This window comes from Marmota flaviventris, chromosome 4 (assembly GCF_047511675.1).
Source record: "Marmota flaviventris isolate mMarFla1 chromosome 4, mMarFla1.hap1, whole genome shotgun sequence".
In the NCBI taxonomy this organism is placed as follows: domain Eukaryota; kingdom Metazoa; phylum Chordata; class Mammalia; order Rodentia; family Sciuridae; genus Marmota; species Marmota flaviventris.
The window spans coordinates 43,642,690-43,661,553 of NC_092501.1; the positions used below are offsets into that span (position 1 = coordinate 43,642,690).

The 18,864-nt window shown below is 40.9% G+C and overlaps 1 protein-coding gene across 4 annotated transcripts; it reads left to right on the forward strand.

Annotated features, from left to right (window-relative positions):
* The first annotated feature begins 12,773 nt into the window (after positions 1-12,773).
* Positions 12,774-17,027, forward strand: LOC114096447 (pulmonary surfactant-associated protein A-like). 4 transcript variants are annotated; one of them, XM_027939955.2, is made up of 5 exons: positions 12,774-12,849; positions 13,517-13,714; positions 13,953-14,072; positions 14,825-14,902; positions 15,356-17,027. In XM_027939955.2, the coding sequence occupies exons 2-5, from the start codon at positions 13,543-13,545 to the stop codon at positions 15,730-15,732; spliced, it is 747 nt and encodes a 248-aa protein (XP_027795756.1). In that variant the 5' UTR covers positions 12,774-12,849; positions 13,517-13,542; the 3' UTR covers positions 15,733-17,027. The 4 variants fall into 4 exon arrangements, with proteins under 4 accessions (XP_027795756.1, XP_027795758.1, XP_027795760.1 ...); XM_027939957.2 differs by having other exon boundaries at positions 14,843-14,902; XM_027939956.2 differs by having other exon boundaries at positions 12,797-12,849; positions 13,520-13,714.
* The last annotated feature ends 1,837 nt before the right edge of the window (positions 17,028-18,864 follow it).

Genomic DNA, 18,864 nt, shown 5'->3' on the forward strand with positions numbered 1-18,864 from the left:
AAAAACAACAAATAAATGAGCTCATACTTCATCTCAAAGCCCTAGAAAAGGAAGAGCAAAACAACAGCAAATGTAGCAGAAGGCAAGAAATAATTAAAATCAGAGCGGAAATCAATGAAATGGAAACAAAAGAAACTACTGAAAAAATTGACAAAACTAAAAGTTGGTCCTTCAAAAAATTAAATAAGATCGACAGACCCTTAGCCATGCTAACAAAGAGAAGAAGAGAGAGAACTCAAATTACTAACATGCGGGATGAAAAAGGAAACATCACAACAGATACTACAGAAATACAGAAGATAATTAGGAATTATTTTGAAAACCTATATTCCAATAAAATAGAAGAAAGTGAAGACATCGATAAATTTCTTAAGTCATATGATTTGTCCAGACTGAGTCAGGAGGATACACACAATTTGAACAGACCAATATCAATGGATGAAATAGAAGAAGCCATCAAAAGACTACCAACCAAGAAAAGCCCAGGACCGGATGGGTATACAGCAGAGTTTTACAAAACCTTTAAAGAAGAATTAATACCAATACTTTTCAAGTTATTTCAGGAAATAGAAAAAGAGGGAGAACTTCCAAATTCATTCTATGAGGCCAACATCACCCTGATTCCGAAACCAGACAAAGACACCTCAAAGAAAGAAAACTACAGACCAATATCTCTAATGAACCTAGATGCAAAAATCCTCAATAAAATTCTGGCAAATCAGATACAAAAACACATCAAAAAAATTGTGCACCATGATCAAGTAGGATTCATCCCTGGGATGCAAGGATGGTTCAATATATGGAAATCAATAAATGTTATTCAGCACATCAATAGACTTAAAGATAAGAACCATATGATCATCTCGATAGACGCAGAAAAAGCATTCAACAAAGTACAGCATCCCTTTATGTTCAAAACATTAGAAAAACTAGGGATAACAGGAACTTATCTCAAAATTGTAAAAGCTATCTATCCTAAGCCTCAGGCTAGCATCATTCTAAACTGAGAAAAATTGAAGGCATTTCCTCTAAAATCTGGAACAAGACAGAGATGCCCTCTATAACCACTTCTATTCAATATAGTTCTCGAAACACTGGCCAGAGCAATTAGACAGATGAAAGAAATTAAAGGCATAAAAATAGGAAAAGAAGAACTTAAATTATCACTATTTGCGGAAGACATGATTCTATACCTAGAAGACCTAAAAGGGTCTACAAAAAATCTACTAGAACTAATAAATGAATTCAGCAAAGTGGCAGGATATAAAATCAACACGCATAAATCAAAGGCATTTCTGTATATGAGCGACAAAACTTCCGAAACGGAAATGAGGAAAAACACTCCATTCACAATATCCTCAAAAAAAAAAATAAAATAAAATACTTGGGAATAAACCTAACAAAAGAGGTGAAAGACTTATAAAATGAAAACTACAGAACCCTAAAGAGAGAAAGAGAAGAAGATCTTAGGAGATGGAAAAATATACCCTGTTCATAGATAGGCAGAACTAACATCATCAAAATGGCGATATTACCAAAAGTTCTCTATAGGTTTAATGCAATGCCAATCAAAATCCCAACGGCATTTCTTATAGAAATAGATAAAGCAATCATGAAATTCATATGGAAAAATAAAAGACCCAGAATAGCAAAAGCAATTCTAAGCAGGAAGTGTGAATCAGGCGGTATAGCGATACCAGACTTCAAACTATACTACAGAGCAATAGTAACAAAAACAGCATGGTACTGGTACCAAAACAGGCGGGTGGACCAATGGTACAGAATAGAGGACACAGAGACTAATCCACAAAGTTACAACTATCTTATATTTGATAAAGGGGCTAAAAGCATGCAATGGAGGAAGGATAGCATCTTCAACAAATGGTGTTGGGAAAACTGGAAATCCTTATGCAACAAAATGAAACTGAATCCCCTCCTCTTGCCATGCACAAAAGTTAACTCAAAATGGATCAAGGAGCTTGATATCAAATCAGAGACTCTGTGTCTAATAGAAGAAAAAGTTGGCTCCGATCTACATATTGTGGGGTCGGGCTCCAAATTCCTTAATAGGACACCCATAGCAAAGAGTTAATAACAAGAATCAACCAATGGGACTTACTTAAACTAAAAAGTTTTTTCTCCGCAAGAGAAACAATAAGAGAGGTAAATAGGGAGCCTACATGATGGGAACAAATTTTTACTCCTCACACTTCAGATAGAGCCCTAATATCCAGAGTATACAAAGAACTCAAAAAATTAGACAATAAGATAACAAATAACCCAATCAACAAATGGGCCAAGGACCTGAACAGACACTTCTCAGAGGAGGACATACAATCAATCAACAAGTACATGAAAAAATGCTCACCATCTCTAGCAGTCAGAGAAATGCAAATCAAAACCACCCTAAGATACCATCTCACTCCAGTAAGATTGGCAGCCATTCTGAAGTCAAACAACAACAAGTGCTGGCGAGGATGTGGGGAAAAGGGTACTCTTGTACATTGCTGGTGGGACTGCAAATTGGTGCGGCCAATTTGGAAAGCAGTATGGAGATTCCTGGGAAAGCTGGGAATGGAACCACCCTTTGACCCAGCTATTGCCCTTCTCGGACTATTCCCTGAAGACCTTAAAAGAGCATACTACAGGGATACTGCCACATCGATGTTCATAGCAGCATAATTCACAATACCTAGACTGTGGAACCAACCCAGATGCCCTTCAATAGATGAATGGATAAAAAAACGTGGCATTTATACACCATGGAGTATTATGCAGCACTAAAAAATGACAAAATCATGGAATTTGCAGGGAAATGGATGGCACTAGAGCAGATTATGCTAAGTGAAGCTAGCCAATCCCTAAAAAACAAATCCCAAATGTCTTCTTTGATATAATGAGGGCAACTAAGAACAGAGAAGGGAGGAAGAGCAGGAGGAAAAGATTAACATTAAACAGAGACATGAGGTGGGAGGGAAAGGGAGAGAAAAGGGATATTGCATGGAAATGGAAGGAGACCCTCATTGTTATACAAAATTACATATAAGAGGTTGTGAGGGGAATGGGAAAATAAACAAGGAGAGAAATGAATTACAGTAGATGGGGTAGAGAGAGAAGATGTGAGGGGAGGGGAGGGGGGATAGTTGAGGATAGGAAAGGTAGCAGAATACAACAGTCACTAATATGGCATTATGTAAAAATGTTGATGTGTAACCGATGTCATTCTGCAATCTGTATTTGGGGTAAAAATGGGAGTTCATAACCCACTTGAATCTAATGTATGAAATATGATATGTCAAGAGCTTTGTAATGTTTTGAACAACCAATAAAAAAAAAGTATGGCTAAATCCAAATCAAGACTTTCTCCTGTGCGATGATCTAGGAATTTTATAGTTTCACATTTTACATTTACTCTATGATGTGTCTTAAGTTACTTTCTGTGAAGTGTGTATGGTAGGTGTCTAGGTCCCCGCCCCCCCCCCCCATCACACGTGGAATTCCTGCTGTTCCACTGTCACTGTTAGAAAGAAGACCTGTTCTCCACGGTGTCACTTTTGCTCACTTAACAAAGGCAAGTGGACTGTTTATGTGGGCCCATTTCTGAGCTCTCTAGATTCTGTTACAGTGATCTATTTTACTATATTTTCACCAATATTACACTCTCTTGATCACATTTTCTTTGTAAAAAGTTTAAAATTTAACTAACATAAAAACATAAAAATCATACCTATTAATCGGGAACCATGTGATGTTTGCATACATGTATGCATTTTGAACTCAGGTAAAATATATCTATCTCCTCAAATATTTATCACTACTCCATAGCAAAACATTCAAAATCCTTTCTTCTACCTGTTTTTTTTTTTTTTTTTGACATTTATAGTACTCGGTCACTCTCTGTGGCCACCCTTCTGTGCAACAGCACACCAGAACTTCTTACTCCCAATTGCAACATAATCACCATTGGACAAACTCCACCCACCCCCTCCTTGCTCTCCACAGACTCTGACAACCACCATTAACTCTTAATTTCTATGAGATCAACATTTTTTATTTTTTACATGAGCTAGATCATGTGGTACTTGTCTCTCTGTGTCTGGCTTTTATCATTTAATATAATGATGTCTATGCCCAGTTCTATTCATGTTCTCTCAAGTGACAGGGTTTCTCTTTTTATGGGGTGAATACCATTTCATTAACTATGGGCATGGTATTTTCTTTATCCATCCATCAGTGGACATTTAGATTGCATCCCTTTCTTGGCTATTGTGAATAGCGTCACAGTGAACACAGGAATGCAGATGTCTCTTCGATATACTACTTTCTTTTCCTTTGGTACATACCAAGTAGCAGGATGGCTGGATCAAATAGTTCTATTTTTAATTTTCTGAGGAACCTCCATTCTGTTTTCCATAATGATTATACTTTCTTGCATTCTTGCCCAGAGTGTACAAAAGTTCTCTTTTCTCCACATTCTCACCAGCACTTTTGTCTTTTTGACCATAGTCATTCTTACTGAAGTGAAGTACCTCATAGTGGTTTTAGTTTTCATTTCTCTGATCAATTCTGCTATGGATGTCTTGTATTGTGTTTTAAATTTCACTTAATATATTTTTTTCAGCTCAAGGATTTTTCTTGGATGCTTTAAAAAATTGCTTCCTTCTCTCTGTTAAATTTTTCTGTTGGAATATTGAATTGTCTCTGTGTTTCTTGAAGCTCATTGAATTTCCTTAAAATGGCTATTTTAAACTCTCCATCTGTGAGTTTTATCATATTGGTTACTATTAGATCAGCATCTGGCACTTTATTTTGACAACCTGGGGAGGTCATGTTTTTCTGAACGTTTCCAATGCTTGGTGTGCACCATGATCTGTACATTAAAGGTTTAAGTATTCATTCCAGTCGTTGTGACCTGTCTGTGTTCCTGTCTTTCCAGAAATCTTAAACAGGCTGTTTATTTTCTCTAAGCCTATAGTCCCTTCTAATTCAGCACTACAGGTGTCCTCAGCTCAGGTTTGTTGCCAAGGCTACCATTGGTGCAATGTCACTGTTTGAACACTAGAGGGTGATCCAAGCCCATATTTGCCCCAAATATGCAATCGGTGTATTGTTCAGCGTGAACTGGTAGAGAGTCCATTCCCCCAAGCCTTTCCCAGATGCTTCATTCACAGTCTCCAGCCTGTGGTTGAGTACCCTGGGATTCTATCCAGCTCTAGGCACTTATGCCACACCTATGGCTACCTACTGCTATATCCTGAACCCATTGCGTGCCAAGACCATAGCACTGGCATGGGGCCAAGGCCCATAGTGCCATGGGCTGAGTGGATTCATGGTGGAAGCCTGCTGCAAGCAACCACAGGTGATGCTGGCAAGAACAAAAACCCAATAGACTGATATAATGTGTTTCTGCCTGTCACTGGGGCTGCTTCACAGATTCTGTTCATAGGTGCTGGCGTGAGGTTGGAGGCTATTAGGATCTTTCCAGTATTAGTTTCTCCAGCCTGGCACTGAGCCCCAAGGCAAAGTCCTGTGCTGACTGCTTGTCCTATCATCAGTGAATTGAGTGTTGCTCCAGGTTAGGCAGCCTAAGGTTGGGGCAGTGGTGGAGGCAGTCCCTTGGTTACCAAAGCTGACTCTAAGCTGGGTGATGCCTGAGTCTCACAGTCATAAGAACCTGTTCATTCTCAGTGTTGCACCCAGGCCCATGCCACAGCTGGCAATGACATAGGCCAAAACACAAATCCATCCCACTGGGAATCAAGTCTGTATCTGGTGCCCAGGGCAGGTCTAGAAACATCCATCTGAGAACATTGATCTGGGAATAGCTGTGTTACCTGAGATTGGGAAATGGGAGGTAGAATCAGTCCCTTGGCCATCAAGCTGGTTCACACCTGAGTCTCCAAGCTGCAAGAACTCATGCAGCTGGGGGCATTTGCCCTAGGTCCACTCAAAGCTGACAATGATGCGGGACAAAACTCAAGTGTGCCTCACCAATACACAGTTCCCTACTTGGTGCAGGGAGAGGTCTGGGAGCTCTGTGATCTATGGCCTAGGAACAGTAGCCCAGGGTTTCTGCCTAGTGCCAGATTTCATCATGGCAGTCCTGGCTCTGAGCTTCACCACAGCGTGCTAGCCTTCACTCCCTGCCGCCCATCAGGTGAGGTCCTCCTCCCCCATTTGCTACCTGAAGTTGGGGGACGGGTGGCGGAGACAGGCTAGCACAGTTCTAGTAACTCAGTCTGTGGGTATTGGCCTGGGGGTAGGGCTCCTAGGGCTCTGCTTGACACGGAGTCTCACTGTGGTGGGTCTGGTACTATGTTTTGAGTCTAATGTCTGCACTTAATTCTTTCTTCCTCCCCAAGCAGATGGTGTCCCTCTCCACACTCGAGTTGGGGGAGGGGTGATGCTGGCAACTCTTTCCCTGCTGCCTTCCTGAAAGCATCTTTTCTTTGTTCATACTGAAACCAGGCACTGTGGTCTCTCACCTGGTTCCTTAGCTCTTGTGAAGGTAGTTTGTATGTGAATAGCTGTTCAAACTGGTGTGCCTGTGAGGAGATGATCACTAGAGGGTCTTACCCAGCTCTCCTTCCTGTCTCATCCTTAGGTCCTCCTGAATCCCCTAGGCAGCAATGAAGTCTTCTCTTATTTCTTCTGCGGAAACATATAACTCACTTTTAACACCAAAGAAAATTTCCATGTTACAGATAGGTGCACCTTGGGCCACTAGTGCTAAATTCATGACAACTAACAGAAAGTCAGTCTGTCTTGTGCTGCCCATTGGAGCCTTCCATGCAGTCTTTCCAACCTCTGTGTGATCCTGGGCACCTTACTTCTTCTTGATTCCACCCCATTTCTCTTGCACCCCATGCCCACTTGATGAATGATCGTCTCATTTTGCTTGATGATTCAAGTAATCAAAAGATAATATCTCTACCATTTCATCACCAAACTGGCTACTTCCCTGTTTCAGCTCTCTCCACACTCTGGCTTCCTAGAGCCAAAGTGTACACTTCTGTGTTAAATCCCATACTCCCCCTCCATTCAGTGGCATCTCTCCAGCCATTTCCACCTCTGTTTCCTCAGTTTTTCTACTTAATTGCATCATTCTCCTCGATTGAAAGCATAGTCTCTCTGAAGAAAAGAGAGACTTTGGTTCACATGCTTTCAAACACTGTCTCATCTCTTTGCTCCCTTTGAAAAGGAGACTCTCAGAAATATTAGTCTTCTTACTGTCTCTACTTTATCCTCTCCTATTCTCTATCTAATTTAGTAATAATACAAATACCATAGTTTGCTACAGTTTGGATATGGCTTAAGTGTGCCCCCAGAGGTTGATGTTCCAGAAGTTTCGTCCCCAATGTGGCAATGTTGAGAAGTGGTAGAACCTTCAAGGAGTGGGGCTCAGTACAAGGTGGTTAGGTCACTGGGATCACCAGCCTTAGAAAGGATTAATGAAATTTTCTAAGATCCTAGTTAGTTCTTATGAGAGTGAACGAGTTGTTATAAAGAGAGCAAGTCTGGACCCTGAATCTCTCTAGCTTCCTGTCTCACCACACTATTCTTTCTCTCATATCAGTCACCATGATCCACCTGCCATGTTATGATTCAGCCTTCACTAGAGCTTAGCAGATGCTGGTGTCATGCTCTTGAATCTCGAAGCTTTGAGCTAAATAAATTTCTTTTCTTCATGTACCACTCAGCATCAGATATTTTGTTATAGATACAGAAAATAGATTAATACACATACCATACATTCATCATTTAAAAGTGAATAATTCATTGGCTCTTAATATATTTACAGGTGTGTAATCATCATCATTATCTAATTCTAGAATATTTTCATCACCCAAGAAAGAAACCCTATACCCTTTAGTAGTCACTCCCAATTCCTCTCTCCCCTTACCGCCCCCCCCCCCAAGGAATAATTTACTTTCTTTCTGTATGGATCTGCTTCTTCTAGACATTTAATATAAATGAATTCATATAATAATATGTTGCCATTTGTGTCTTTCTTCTTTCAGTTAGCATGATCTTTTCAGATTCTATTTGTAACATACTTCATTATTTTTACGTTTAAGTAATGTTCCACCATATGGATTTGTTACATTTTGTTTACCCACTAATCAGTGAATGAACATTTTGGTTGTTTATATATTTTGCTCTGAACAGCTGTGTACAAGTTTATGTTTAAACACCTAGTTATAGTATAATTGCTAATCATAGAGTAAATCTATGTTTAATATTTTAAAGAGCTTCCAAGGTTTTCCAAAGCTGTACCATTTTCCATTCCATTAGCAATGTATGAGGTTTCCAATGTCTCTGTATTCTCCCAAGGTTTATGGTATAGTGTCCATCTGTTTTTTTTTAAATAGTCATCCTAGTGGAGGTAAAGTGATATCTCAATGTGTTGTTTTGTATTTCACTGATGGATAATTACATTGAACCTCTTTTAATGTGCTTTTTGACTATCTGTATATCTTTGAAGAAATTTAGATTCTTTTCTAATGTTTTAAAGTTGAGTTATTTGTCTTTTTACTATTGAATTGTAAAAGTTCTTTATATAAATATTTTCTCCATTTTGTGAATTGTCTTTTTGCCCCTTTGCTAATTTATTTATCCTTTGATGCACAAAAGCTTTTAATCTTTATGAAATCCAATTTCTTTTCTTCCTGTTTTTTTGTTTATTTATTTGTAATATCTAGGAATCCATTGTCAAATGCAAGCCATGAAGATTTACACTTATGTATTTTTAAAAGAGATTTTATAGTTTCAGCTATTATATTTAGATCTTTGATTGATTTTGAGATGATTTTGTATATGGTAAATGTGGGTCTAAATTCATTCTTTTGCCTGTGGATAGCCAGTCATTTCAGCATCATTTGTTAAAAAAATATTATTCTTTCTCCATTGAATAGTCTTGGTTCCCTTATTGAAAATCAGCTAAGCAGAGATGTATGGGTTTATTTCTGGACTTCAAATTTTATTGCTCTATATGTCTATTCTATGATAGTCTCATACTATTTTAATTACTGTAGCTTTGGAGTAAATTAGAAAGTTTGAGTCCTCCAACTTTACTTTTTCTTTTCAAGACTGGATATTCTGGATCCCTGCAAACTCATATGAAAGTCATTTATCTTGTCAATTTCTGCAGAAATAGCATTTTGATAGAAATTGGCTGTCTGCGGTTCAATTTGGTAATTAAATAATATTAAGTGTCTCAATTCATAAATATGGTATTTTCCATTTATTTAAGTCTTCTTTAATTTTACTTAATAATATTCTCTAGGTCTGGGAATGTGGTTCCATGGTAGAAATGCTTGCCAAGTGTGTGTATGTGTGTGTGTGTGTGTGTGTGTGTATAGTTTTCAGAGTGTATATTTTTTCTTTATTAAATTTATTCCGTAACTATTTTATACTTTTTGATGCTATTGCAAATGATAAGAGGAATAGACTTTTTACATTATCCTTTTTAAAAACAAAATGACAAGTTCAGTACAGTGGTCCATACCTATAATCCTAGTGACTCAGAAAGCCAAGGCAGGAGGATCACAAGTACGAAGCTAGCCTGGTTAACTTAAGGAGACCCTATCTCAAAATAAAAATTAAAAAGGGCTGGGGAGGTAGCTCAGTAGTAGAGCATCCCTGAGTTCAATTCCCAGTATCACAAAATTAATCAAGTAATTAATCAACTTATTAACTAAAGTACAAATGAAATGACATTTATTCGAGAGGCACCAATGTGATATGTATGTAAGCATGTATGTATATAAAAATATGTAATATATGTGTGCATGTGTGCATATGTGTGTATATAAAATTTATTTATTTAATATGCTGGCTGCATCAGGGAAGAAAAACCTGTACTCTCTTCCCCTTCAGGTTGTTGATCTGGGCCCAAACTCCTGAGATTAGAAGATACTTTGAAATAAATATAATCAGTAAATTAATTTATGCTGCCCTTTTCCCCCCTAGATCAAATAGAACAAACACATCCTCTCTGACTCAGGGAGGATATTTCTGAAGTTAAATTTATGCTGTATTAGAGAAGATCTGAGTGATCTGGGAAATCCAGGAAGCTCTGAGCCTCAGTTGACTGAAGTATCAAATGAGGATTTATTTTCTAGATTTACTTTAGAGTTGTGATGATTCCAAAATACAGAAAACTCAAGAGAGCCACATATGGACACCTCACCTGGCTGGAGCATAGGGCAGTTGGAGAAGGGGAAGTCCAAGAGTTCCCTGAACAGCTGTGAGAGGTCTCAAAGCTGTACAGATGCCATGCCCCAACCTCAGGAAGAAGGCATGACTTCCACTTTACACCTCTTCCATCTTAACTTCACTCAAACTTACCTAAGTGTCTTCTTTCTGATATCAAACACATTGAGTGAGGAGCGCTTCTGCACGGGAGGGAGTAGAACTCTGTCTGAGGTGGCTTGGTGTGGACTGCCTGAGCCTGGCCAAGTGAAAGGGACATCCCCACAAAGGAGGATCCTGATGTGGATGTTGGACCACCCAAGTGGGCAGGTGGTGCAGTCATAGGGTGTAAGGCCCTAAGGAGAGTAAGGAAGTTACAGGAGAAGGCCAAATACCTGGAGAGCATGTCAGAGCCTAGGCCAGGTGAGGAGAGTGTGTACACAGGAGTGACTTGGCATGGGCTATCAGGACTCAGCAGTACTAGAGCAGAGAAATATGTTATTAATGACATTCCTTAGATTTGCTGGAGCAATGTGCTAACAACTTGTAGATTGTTTAAGATTTTCTATAGATAATGCATCCCCTTAATCCCTGCATCTTAAGTAAACAACTCCCCACTGCTGGCCTTTGGTATTCCTCAAGCCAAAGTTTATATGGATAAAAATAAATAAGTGGGGGGGGAAAAGAAAGTTTAGTGAGAAGTGGGACCTTTACAGAGCTTCAAAATACCTCCCCACAAATAGTTCTCATGTTAAAAAAAATAAAGAACTTGGTACAGAATCCTGGCACATAGCAAATGATCAAAGTAGACATCACCAGGATCTGAACAAATTGAAGTCACATGCCACCTGATGAGAAGGAGAACACACCATCATTTTCATGGAATCTGAATCCAATCATGAATACTTAAGGGGAAAAAAAAAAACCCAAAGTGAGAGTCATTCTACACAGTAACTAACCAGTAATCTCCAAGAAGTGTTAAGACCCTGAAAGTTAAAAAAAAAAAAAAAAGATTAAGGCACTATTTTTTATTTAAGGAGACTAAAGGGAAATGACAACTAAATGGGGCACATGATTATGAATCCTTTTCCTGTAGAAGACTTTACTGGGGCATTTGGTGAATTTTGCATAGGATCGAAGGTTATTTGGAGATAGTATACACTGTATCTGCAACTTTGGTATTGATTCAAAATAAAGAAAAGAAAAAGAAGGTTCCAAAATTTATATAACCCTATCAGGGCACATGGGTGGTAAGTGGCAGCTCCAGGCAAACTCAGGTGTGTCTGCCTCCTAAAGCTTCACCCTCCTTGCAAACCACTGGCCCTGGACATCTCAGGTAGTCTCTCTTCTTATTCAGCTGCACCTGGATTTGCTCCCCACCTACCTCAGCTCTATGCTAGATATGGCTACCCCATCCACACCTATCCAGAACCCACCTGAAGGGCATGTAGCAGCAGCACCAGGGCAGCTGAGAGTACTCAGTGATTCAAGGGGGTGCCACCTGACTTCCTGTCCTAGGAGTGAGGTAGTGTCAGCTGAGCTTCTACTGCCTAGAAGTTCTCCACACTTCCCAAGAATTTCAAGATTTTTCAAACTACATAGTAGGAAGCCTGGGGATTTCCTTGCCTTGGTTCCCTGTGGTTACCATCTTTGCAGTTAGGAATTCCTTCTTTCTTAAGCAAGTCTAATAGAATATCTCATTAATTAGGATTTTAGATATCATTTGATCACTTAAAATCATCACCTTAAGATGGGAGGGGAGGGGAGGGGGATAGTAGGGGATAGGAAAGATAGCAGAATACAACAGTCACTAATATGGCATTATGTAAAAATGTGAATGTGTAACCGATGTGATTCTGCAATTTGTATTTGGGGTAAAAATGGGAGTTCATAACCCACTTGAATCAAATGTATGAAAGATGATATGTCATGAGCTTTGTAATGTTTTGAACAACCAATAAAAAAAAAACAAAAAACAAAAACCAAAAAACAAAAAAATCATCACCTTTGCAGTTACCTGATATCACCTATGGCCCCAAACAGAAACTGATGCTCTCCTGTGAACTTCCAGGCACTGTCCTGCCTCCCCACGGCTGAACCAGCTGGGACAGAGGAAAATGGAACATGCCACCTGTTTATCTGTCACTCTGCTCATATACCTACCAATTCAGCCACAAGGCCACAGAGGCAGGGGCTGGTAATCCTGGGGACTCAACAGTGAACAAACCAAAGGACAGACAGTATTCTCCAGTTCAAACTGACCACCCTAAACTAGAGCCACCAGTCTCTGTACTGTTTGAAACCAAACCAGGAACCAAATGCACCTCCATCACTACCTAGGTAAAAGATTTCATCCTTTCCTGTAGAAAAGTTGTTAGGAATAGAGTGAGTGACCTCAGGCGGAGGGAAATTCCCCTTCTTACAGATCTGGAGTTTTTCTTTAGGGATTCTGGGCTCTCTTCAAGTGTTCCTCTAGCCTGAGGGCTCTGTGGGGAAATGTGATATGTACATGAGAGGCCCTCCAGGAAGGAGAGGCTCTTAAGATAGGAGCCTCTCAGGGACTGGGAGGAAGCCTGTCAGCCCACATCCCTATAAATGGTGCTCTCCACTCTGACTTGGAGGCAGAGATCCACCAAGACGGAAGCCTGTGTGTGGGTAAGCTGAGCCCCCATTCCCTGGTATATGGGTATATGGGCCCTCTCTAGCATAAGGATTCCAGGACCAGCCTAAGAGCCACAGTACTAACTAAGGTCCTGAGAAGGAAAGGGTTCCCCATCATTGACTGCTATATAGGGGATAGGCCATGGACCCTGGTCATATCTATCCATTCTGAGGTCCATGATTCCTTAGAACCCAAAAAGAGGGTAACTGGGAATTTTGAGGGACATATGGATTGCATTCCCATATCAGGGAGTGAAGGACAACTGGAAGGGATGGGTCCGGATTGTGAACACTGAAGTTCATCTGTAGGTCAGAGAGGTGCAATGAATGCCTCAAGGCCACACTGGAACATGCTAACAGAGAAGACACTCTGTGAGAACCAGGCTGCTGACTCTCCAAAGTTCTACCCCTCACCTGCCCAAGGACCACACCACCTCAGATCAGAGGCATGGGATATAAGACCAGGCTAGATACTGGATGATGCTGGGAATTCCTGTGCATGGATAGTTTGGGTCTTCAGTTCTTCCCAGTACTCTTATTTGGACTGGATTGGCCCTTAGACTCTGCCATATTCCTGAGTTCTAACAAACACAGCAAATGTAAAGGGTTAAGGGGAGACATTCGCAAATTCTGCAGATGGGTCAGTGGCCCTTCTCTCCAGCAGGAGAAGCAGCTGGGACAGGAGCCATGTTGCTGTGCACTTTGGCCCTCACCCTCACCTTGATGGCAGTTTCTGGCATCATGAGCAATGGGACAGAAGTCTGTGTTGGAAGCCCGGGTATCCCTGGCACTCCTGGATCCCATGGCTTGCCAGGCAGAGATGGGAGAGATGGTGTCAAGGGAGACCCTGGACCTCCAGGTATTGTGTTGGAGACCCCATCCTCCACTGAGGGGCAGGGACACATTTTTTAGGCCCCTTTGACCAGGGCTGTATGTTGGGTTTCAAGACTCATTTGGCTGGGACAAAGTGGGGGTTTCCTAGGGCACTTAAGCTGGAGTATCTGGAGAGTATATCCTCAAAGTGCCCATACAATGTTAAGTGAATTCACTCAGATGGAAGTTGAGGTCCACACAACCATGTCCTCTTCTCTCTACAGGTCCCATGGGCCCTCCAGGAGGAATGCCAGGTCTCCCTGGGCGTGACGGGTTGACTGGAGCCCCCGGTGTCCCTGGAGAGCGTGGAGACAAGGGGGAGCCTGGTGAAAGGGGCCTTCCAGGTGAGTGGGAGCCAGGGGAGAGGATGGGCAGGGGGACATGCACATAATGCCTATGCAGTCAGCAACATGGGGTAACAGAGGTGCCTGTGGCATACTGCTCAACCTAATTAATTAATGATATGTGAGGTTGAAGACAGAAGTCAGAGGTGTTCAAGTTACGTGGTCATAATTCAGGGACCGATGGGAATAGGAAGTGTTCCATGCATTGTGACTGCTTATGGAGAGATAAAAGGTGTCAGGTGAAGGAAGAGGGACAACACTGGGAGTCATAGCCCTCCATGGGACTGAGGCTCTTGGGCATTCTGAAAGGTATACAGGGTTATGTGCATGAGGGATCCAGGAAAAGGTTATGATCAGGAGTCCCAAGTGTGCAAGGGAACTCCATAGCTCTGAGTACTATCAAGATCTATCAGGAGAATGCAAAAGCAATCATATTCATCCTGGGTGGAAGGTGAAGGAGAGGACCCTTTCTAGAGGTTAGAAAAGCACTCAAAGGTGGGCAAGCAGAGCCATTCAGGAGATATGACATGAAAGAAGAGCAGAAAGAGGTTCATCAGGGGCACAACTGCATTAAAGGAAGATAGGTGTTTACAGAGTATGGAAACATTCCACATTGTGGACCCTCATGCCTGCACAGGGGATGCGGACAATTAGAGGGCAGGGTTCCAGGGTTACAGTGGGCAAAACATCTGTGGGCAGCAAGTTGGGATCTTGTCTGCTTGCCCCTCATCCTGGTGGGGGTCTCTCCATAGGATTTCCATCTTATCTAGATGAGGATCTCCAAACCATGCTTCAGGAATTCAGGCATCAAATGTCGCAGTCAATGGGAGGTAAGGGGACTCCTTGGGGGCACAAAGGGTAGAATTACCCCCAGCTTCTGGAGACTATAGACCTGAAAAACAAGTGTGAATCTGCAGGTTTGAGATAAGGAATGATGCTTTCCTTTTCTGAAGTCTCTGGTCCAGAAAAGAGAGAAGTAAACACAGATTTGCTCCCAATTTCCTAGGAGAGCATGTTCTCTGCCCATCCTGCTTTCTCTTGCATCCCAGAAAATTTCACAGTTCCTGGCAATAAGTAAATGTTAAGGAGATGAATGAATGAATGAAAAGATGGATGGATGAAAGCAGAGAGAGGAATTTATAAAACTGATTGGAAGAGGAAGGGAAGGAAGAGAGAGGCAGAGACAAAGAGATTGGAAAGAGCCTAATGGTAGAGACCCTGAGGAGGCAAGATGGATATGGAGACAGAGGTTGGTGGCCTAACCCAGATTCCTCTGCTCTTAGTCCTCAGCTTGCAGGGGTCCATGCTGGCAGTTGGAAAGAAGATCTTCTCCACCAATGGGCAATCGGTCAACTTTGATGACATTAGTGAGTCTTGTGCCAAAGCAGGTGGCAACATTGCTGCCCCAAGGAATCCAGAGGAGAATGAGGCCATTGCAAGCATTGTGAGGAAGTACAACACTTATGCCTACCTGGGCCTGGTTGAGAGCAACACTCCTGGAGACTTCCGTTACCTGGATGAGACCCCTGTGAACTATACCAACTGGTATCCCGGGGAGCCCAGGGGTCGGGGCAGAGATAAGTGTGTGGAGATGTACACAGATGGGACTTGGAATGATAAGAACTGCCTGCAGTACCGTTTGGCCATCTGTGAGTTTTGAGCAGACATTTAGGCCACAGGGTAGACAGGATCCTGCATGGCAGCCTCCATCAAAATTTATTTTTAAATTTAAATTTCAACAAAATGTATTTGTGATTATTAGATCCAAAGGCACTCTTAATCACTTCATTCCCCAGATGGTTCCTAACTCCTCTCCTATAATCACTAATCCTTGACACTGCCCTGGGAGCCCCTTCTCAGCACTGCAACTTAGATATCCTCCACTTCCGACCTTGAACTTCACTATGAGACAGAGATGGAGAACAATTTGTTCTTCATCTTCTCCAGTTTTTTTCATTTATAAATGGCAACCATGAGGCCTCAAGTTAGAAAAATCCTCTAAAATCACAGAGTGCCTGCTTCCTGCTCCTCTAATCTTCCCCTGAAACTCTCCCCTTTCCCAGTCCCATGAAAATTTAGAAATCTTGGTTAAACACAGTGATAAAGACAGACTTCCAGAAAATTACAAATGTGAGGAGCTAAGGTCACCTTCAGGATTACTCAGCACCCTGGTTCTCTGGGGCATACCTGCTCTCTTCCATGAGGCTAGAGAGCCAAAGGGTGGCCCAGCATGGAGCTGATAGAACTTAGTCTTCCAGATTGGTAATCACTCCCTTGAGTTTTAGGGTTCCTGCTCAACCACTGATCAACAGAAACCAGCCTAGGCCTCTAATGAAGAACCTTCCCACCCCAGGCCTGACCAAAGTAGCTTCCTGCTGATCCCCACCTCACCTCAGATCTCCATGAGGCATTTACACTATCAACCCCAGCACTGGCTCTGCTTTCTTCTTTAATTTCATTTAATCAGGATTTCATTAAAATCAACTGTGCATAAAATCTTGGGCTCTGTCTTGGTGTGGGTAAAGGTATCCTGTACCTCTTTGGGATATTTAATTTTCCTGAGCCAATTTCTTCATTTTGAATGAAGATAAAATATTTGTTGCCATTGCTCCAACTACTCAAATCACTATCATAACTACTACTACTACAAAGTGACACAGTTTCTCAAGCACAAACTATGCACCAATCACCTTGACAGACACTTGTAATGCTTCTTATGAAATGTTATTTAATCTTTAACAATTTCATGGGAACAGTATTATTTTTCTCATTTTTAAAATGAGAACATGGATGCTTAGCAAAGTCAAATGTTTTGACTATTACAATGAAGAGCAAATGGCAGAGATTGGATTCAAATCCATCTACTCCACCTGAACCTCATATTCATAATCACCCCACCATTGAGCTGAGTAGAGATGACTTAAGTGCAATAAACTATGAATGTGTTAACATGAATTTCCATTGCTTTAGTTTCATTTCTTTTTATTTATGTAAATGAAGTGAGTTCTGCCTCTGAGCCCCCCACTTGCCCGAAGAATGAAAAATACAATCTTAGGATATGCTTTCTTTGTTTGGTGGATGGAACAAACTGATCTTCTCCTTCAGGCTGTACACAGGAATAGGGGCTACAGAAACATCTGAAAGAACATATAGACATCAGTGTTGGCTGCCAGTGTGTAGATAATTCCTGGTCTGAGTCCACAAGGCCTATTTGCAGTTGGTGACATCATGCCTTCCATACTCCACTTAGTCACCTGGGTGTTTTCTGCAGCACAATGTTGGAAGTGGCACTCAGGGCATGGTCCCAGGTCTTGTGTCAAGTCTGCAGAAATGGGACTATGCCTCATGCCTCAGGGACACACGGGAATGGGACCATGTCCCATGAGGGGCAACCACATAAGTATCTTGTCTCTAGAAAGGCTCCCCCTCCCACCCTCACACTTTGAACACTTTTTCTCACTGCATTAATTCTTTCCCTGAGCAAAATTTCTACATCAAAACCCCAAAGGTGGGAATAGAATGTTATTTCTTATTCTATGATGAATATTGGTTTTTAAGCTAATTATCCTCCCATATGTACTCAGAATCCAGCATACAAATTATAGAGTCTTACTATCATAATATCAAATTTAAAAATTTTTTAAATCAAGGAAGCTTTTTAATATATAAACTATCTAAGCCTCTGAAAATTGATATATCCTTATTTTTTATTAAATTTATTTATTTTATGATTTTATTTGATATTGTTACTATGGTATTTTTAAATCACATTTTAAATTAATAATTGCTTGTTTGTGAGAAAACTTGCCTTATTTTTTATTCATATTACACCCAACCATCTTTTTGGATTCTCATTCCTTCCCCCCAATACTTCTGAAATAATTGACTCTCTTATGTTTTATAAATATATGATTATATTTACAAATGATGGAAATTTTGCTCTTTTCTTTATGGTATTCATAATTCCTATATTTGAATTTTTATCTTTTGATAGGGTCCAGGAGCCCCTATACATTGTTGAAGAGATCCAATGACAATATGAGTTTCTTATTGTGACATGGGAACATTTTCAATATTTCACAATTGAAAATACTGCTTGTTCTAGTTTCTGATAGATACCTTGTAATTTTTATCATGACTGTGTATTGAAATTTATCAGATGATTTATGGCATTTCCTTTAGTCTGTTCACAGTGTGTAAGGGGTGAGGTGAGCCATTTCTCGTTTCTGCTGATGAACATCTGGAGTGTACAGCTGAGATTGACAGGTTCCAAGTGCCTCATATTTTAAACCTGGAGAAATACCCCAAGCATCCACTTCTTGACCTGAAAGAAAGGGAATATGCAGTAGAATTGGTTTAATAATTCTATTTCTTTGGTCAGCATAAGGATTGAAAAGGGAAAGGAAGGTGACCCACCTTGGGTAGCACCTGTGCTCTCACAGTGGAAATTATCCTTTCCCTTCCAGGACACCTAAGGCAGGTACAGGAGATCATTCCTTGTTCTAAAAGTATTGAAGTGCTAAACCAACAGAGAGCCTTATTTTGCTGAGTCATGGGGAAAAAAAAGAAAAGAGGAAGGATACAATTGTGAACAGGAGTGTTCTGGGGAAACTTGAGTGGTTTCTTCAGGGCTGTGTGAATGCCTTTGTGGTTTAAACTCTGTTCATGAGCAAGTTGCTCCCTAAAGCACAGGGGCACCAGCAACAAGACCTCTGGACTGAAGTGTCCACTGACAGGGTAGTGTCCATAGAGCAGGAGACTTTCAGAGTCCATTTCCTGAGAGGAGCTGTCA

What these genes read in the sequence shown, in the direction of transcription:
- LOC114096447 (XM_027939955.2), top strand. Translation starts at nt 13,543, where the DNA reads ATGTTGCTGTGCACTTTGGCCCTCACCCTCACCTTGATGGCAGTTTCT. An exon ending in GGGAGACCCTGGACCTCCAG is followed by an intron (nt 13,715 to 13,952) that starts GTATTGTGTTGG and finishes TTCTCTCTACAG; the next exon opens with GTCCCATGGGCCCTCCAGGA. An exon ending in AATGTCGCAGTCAATGGGAG is followed by an intron (nt 14,903 to 15,355) that starts GTAAGGGGACTC and finishes CTCTGCTCTTAG; the next exon opens with TCCTCAGCTTGCAGGGGTCC.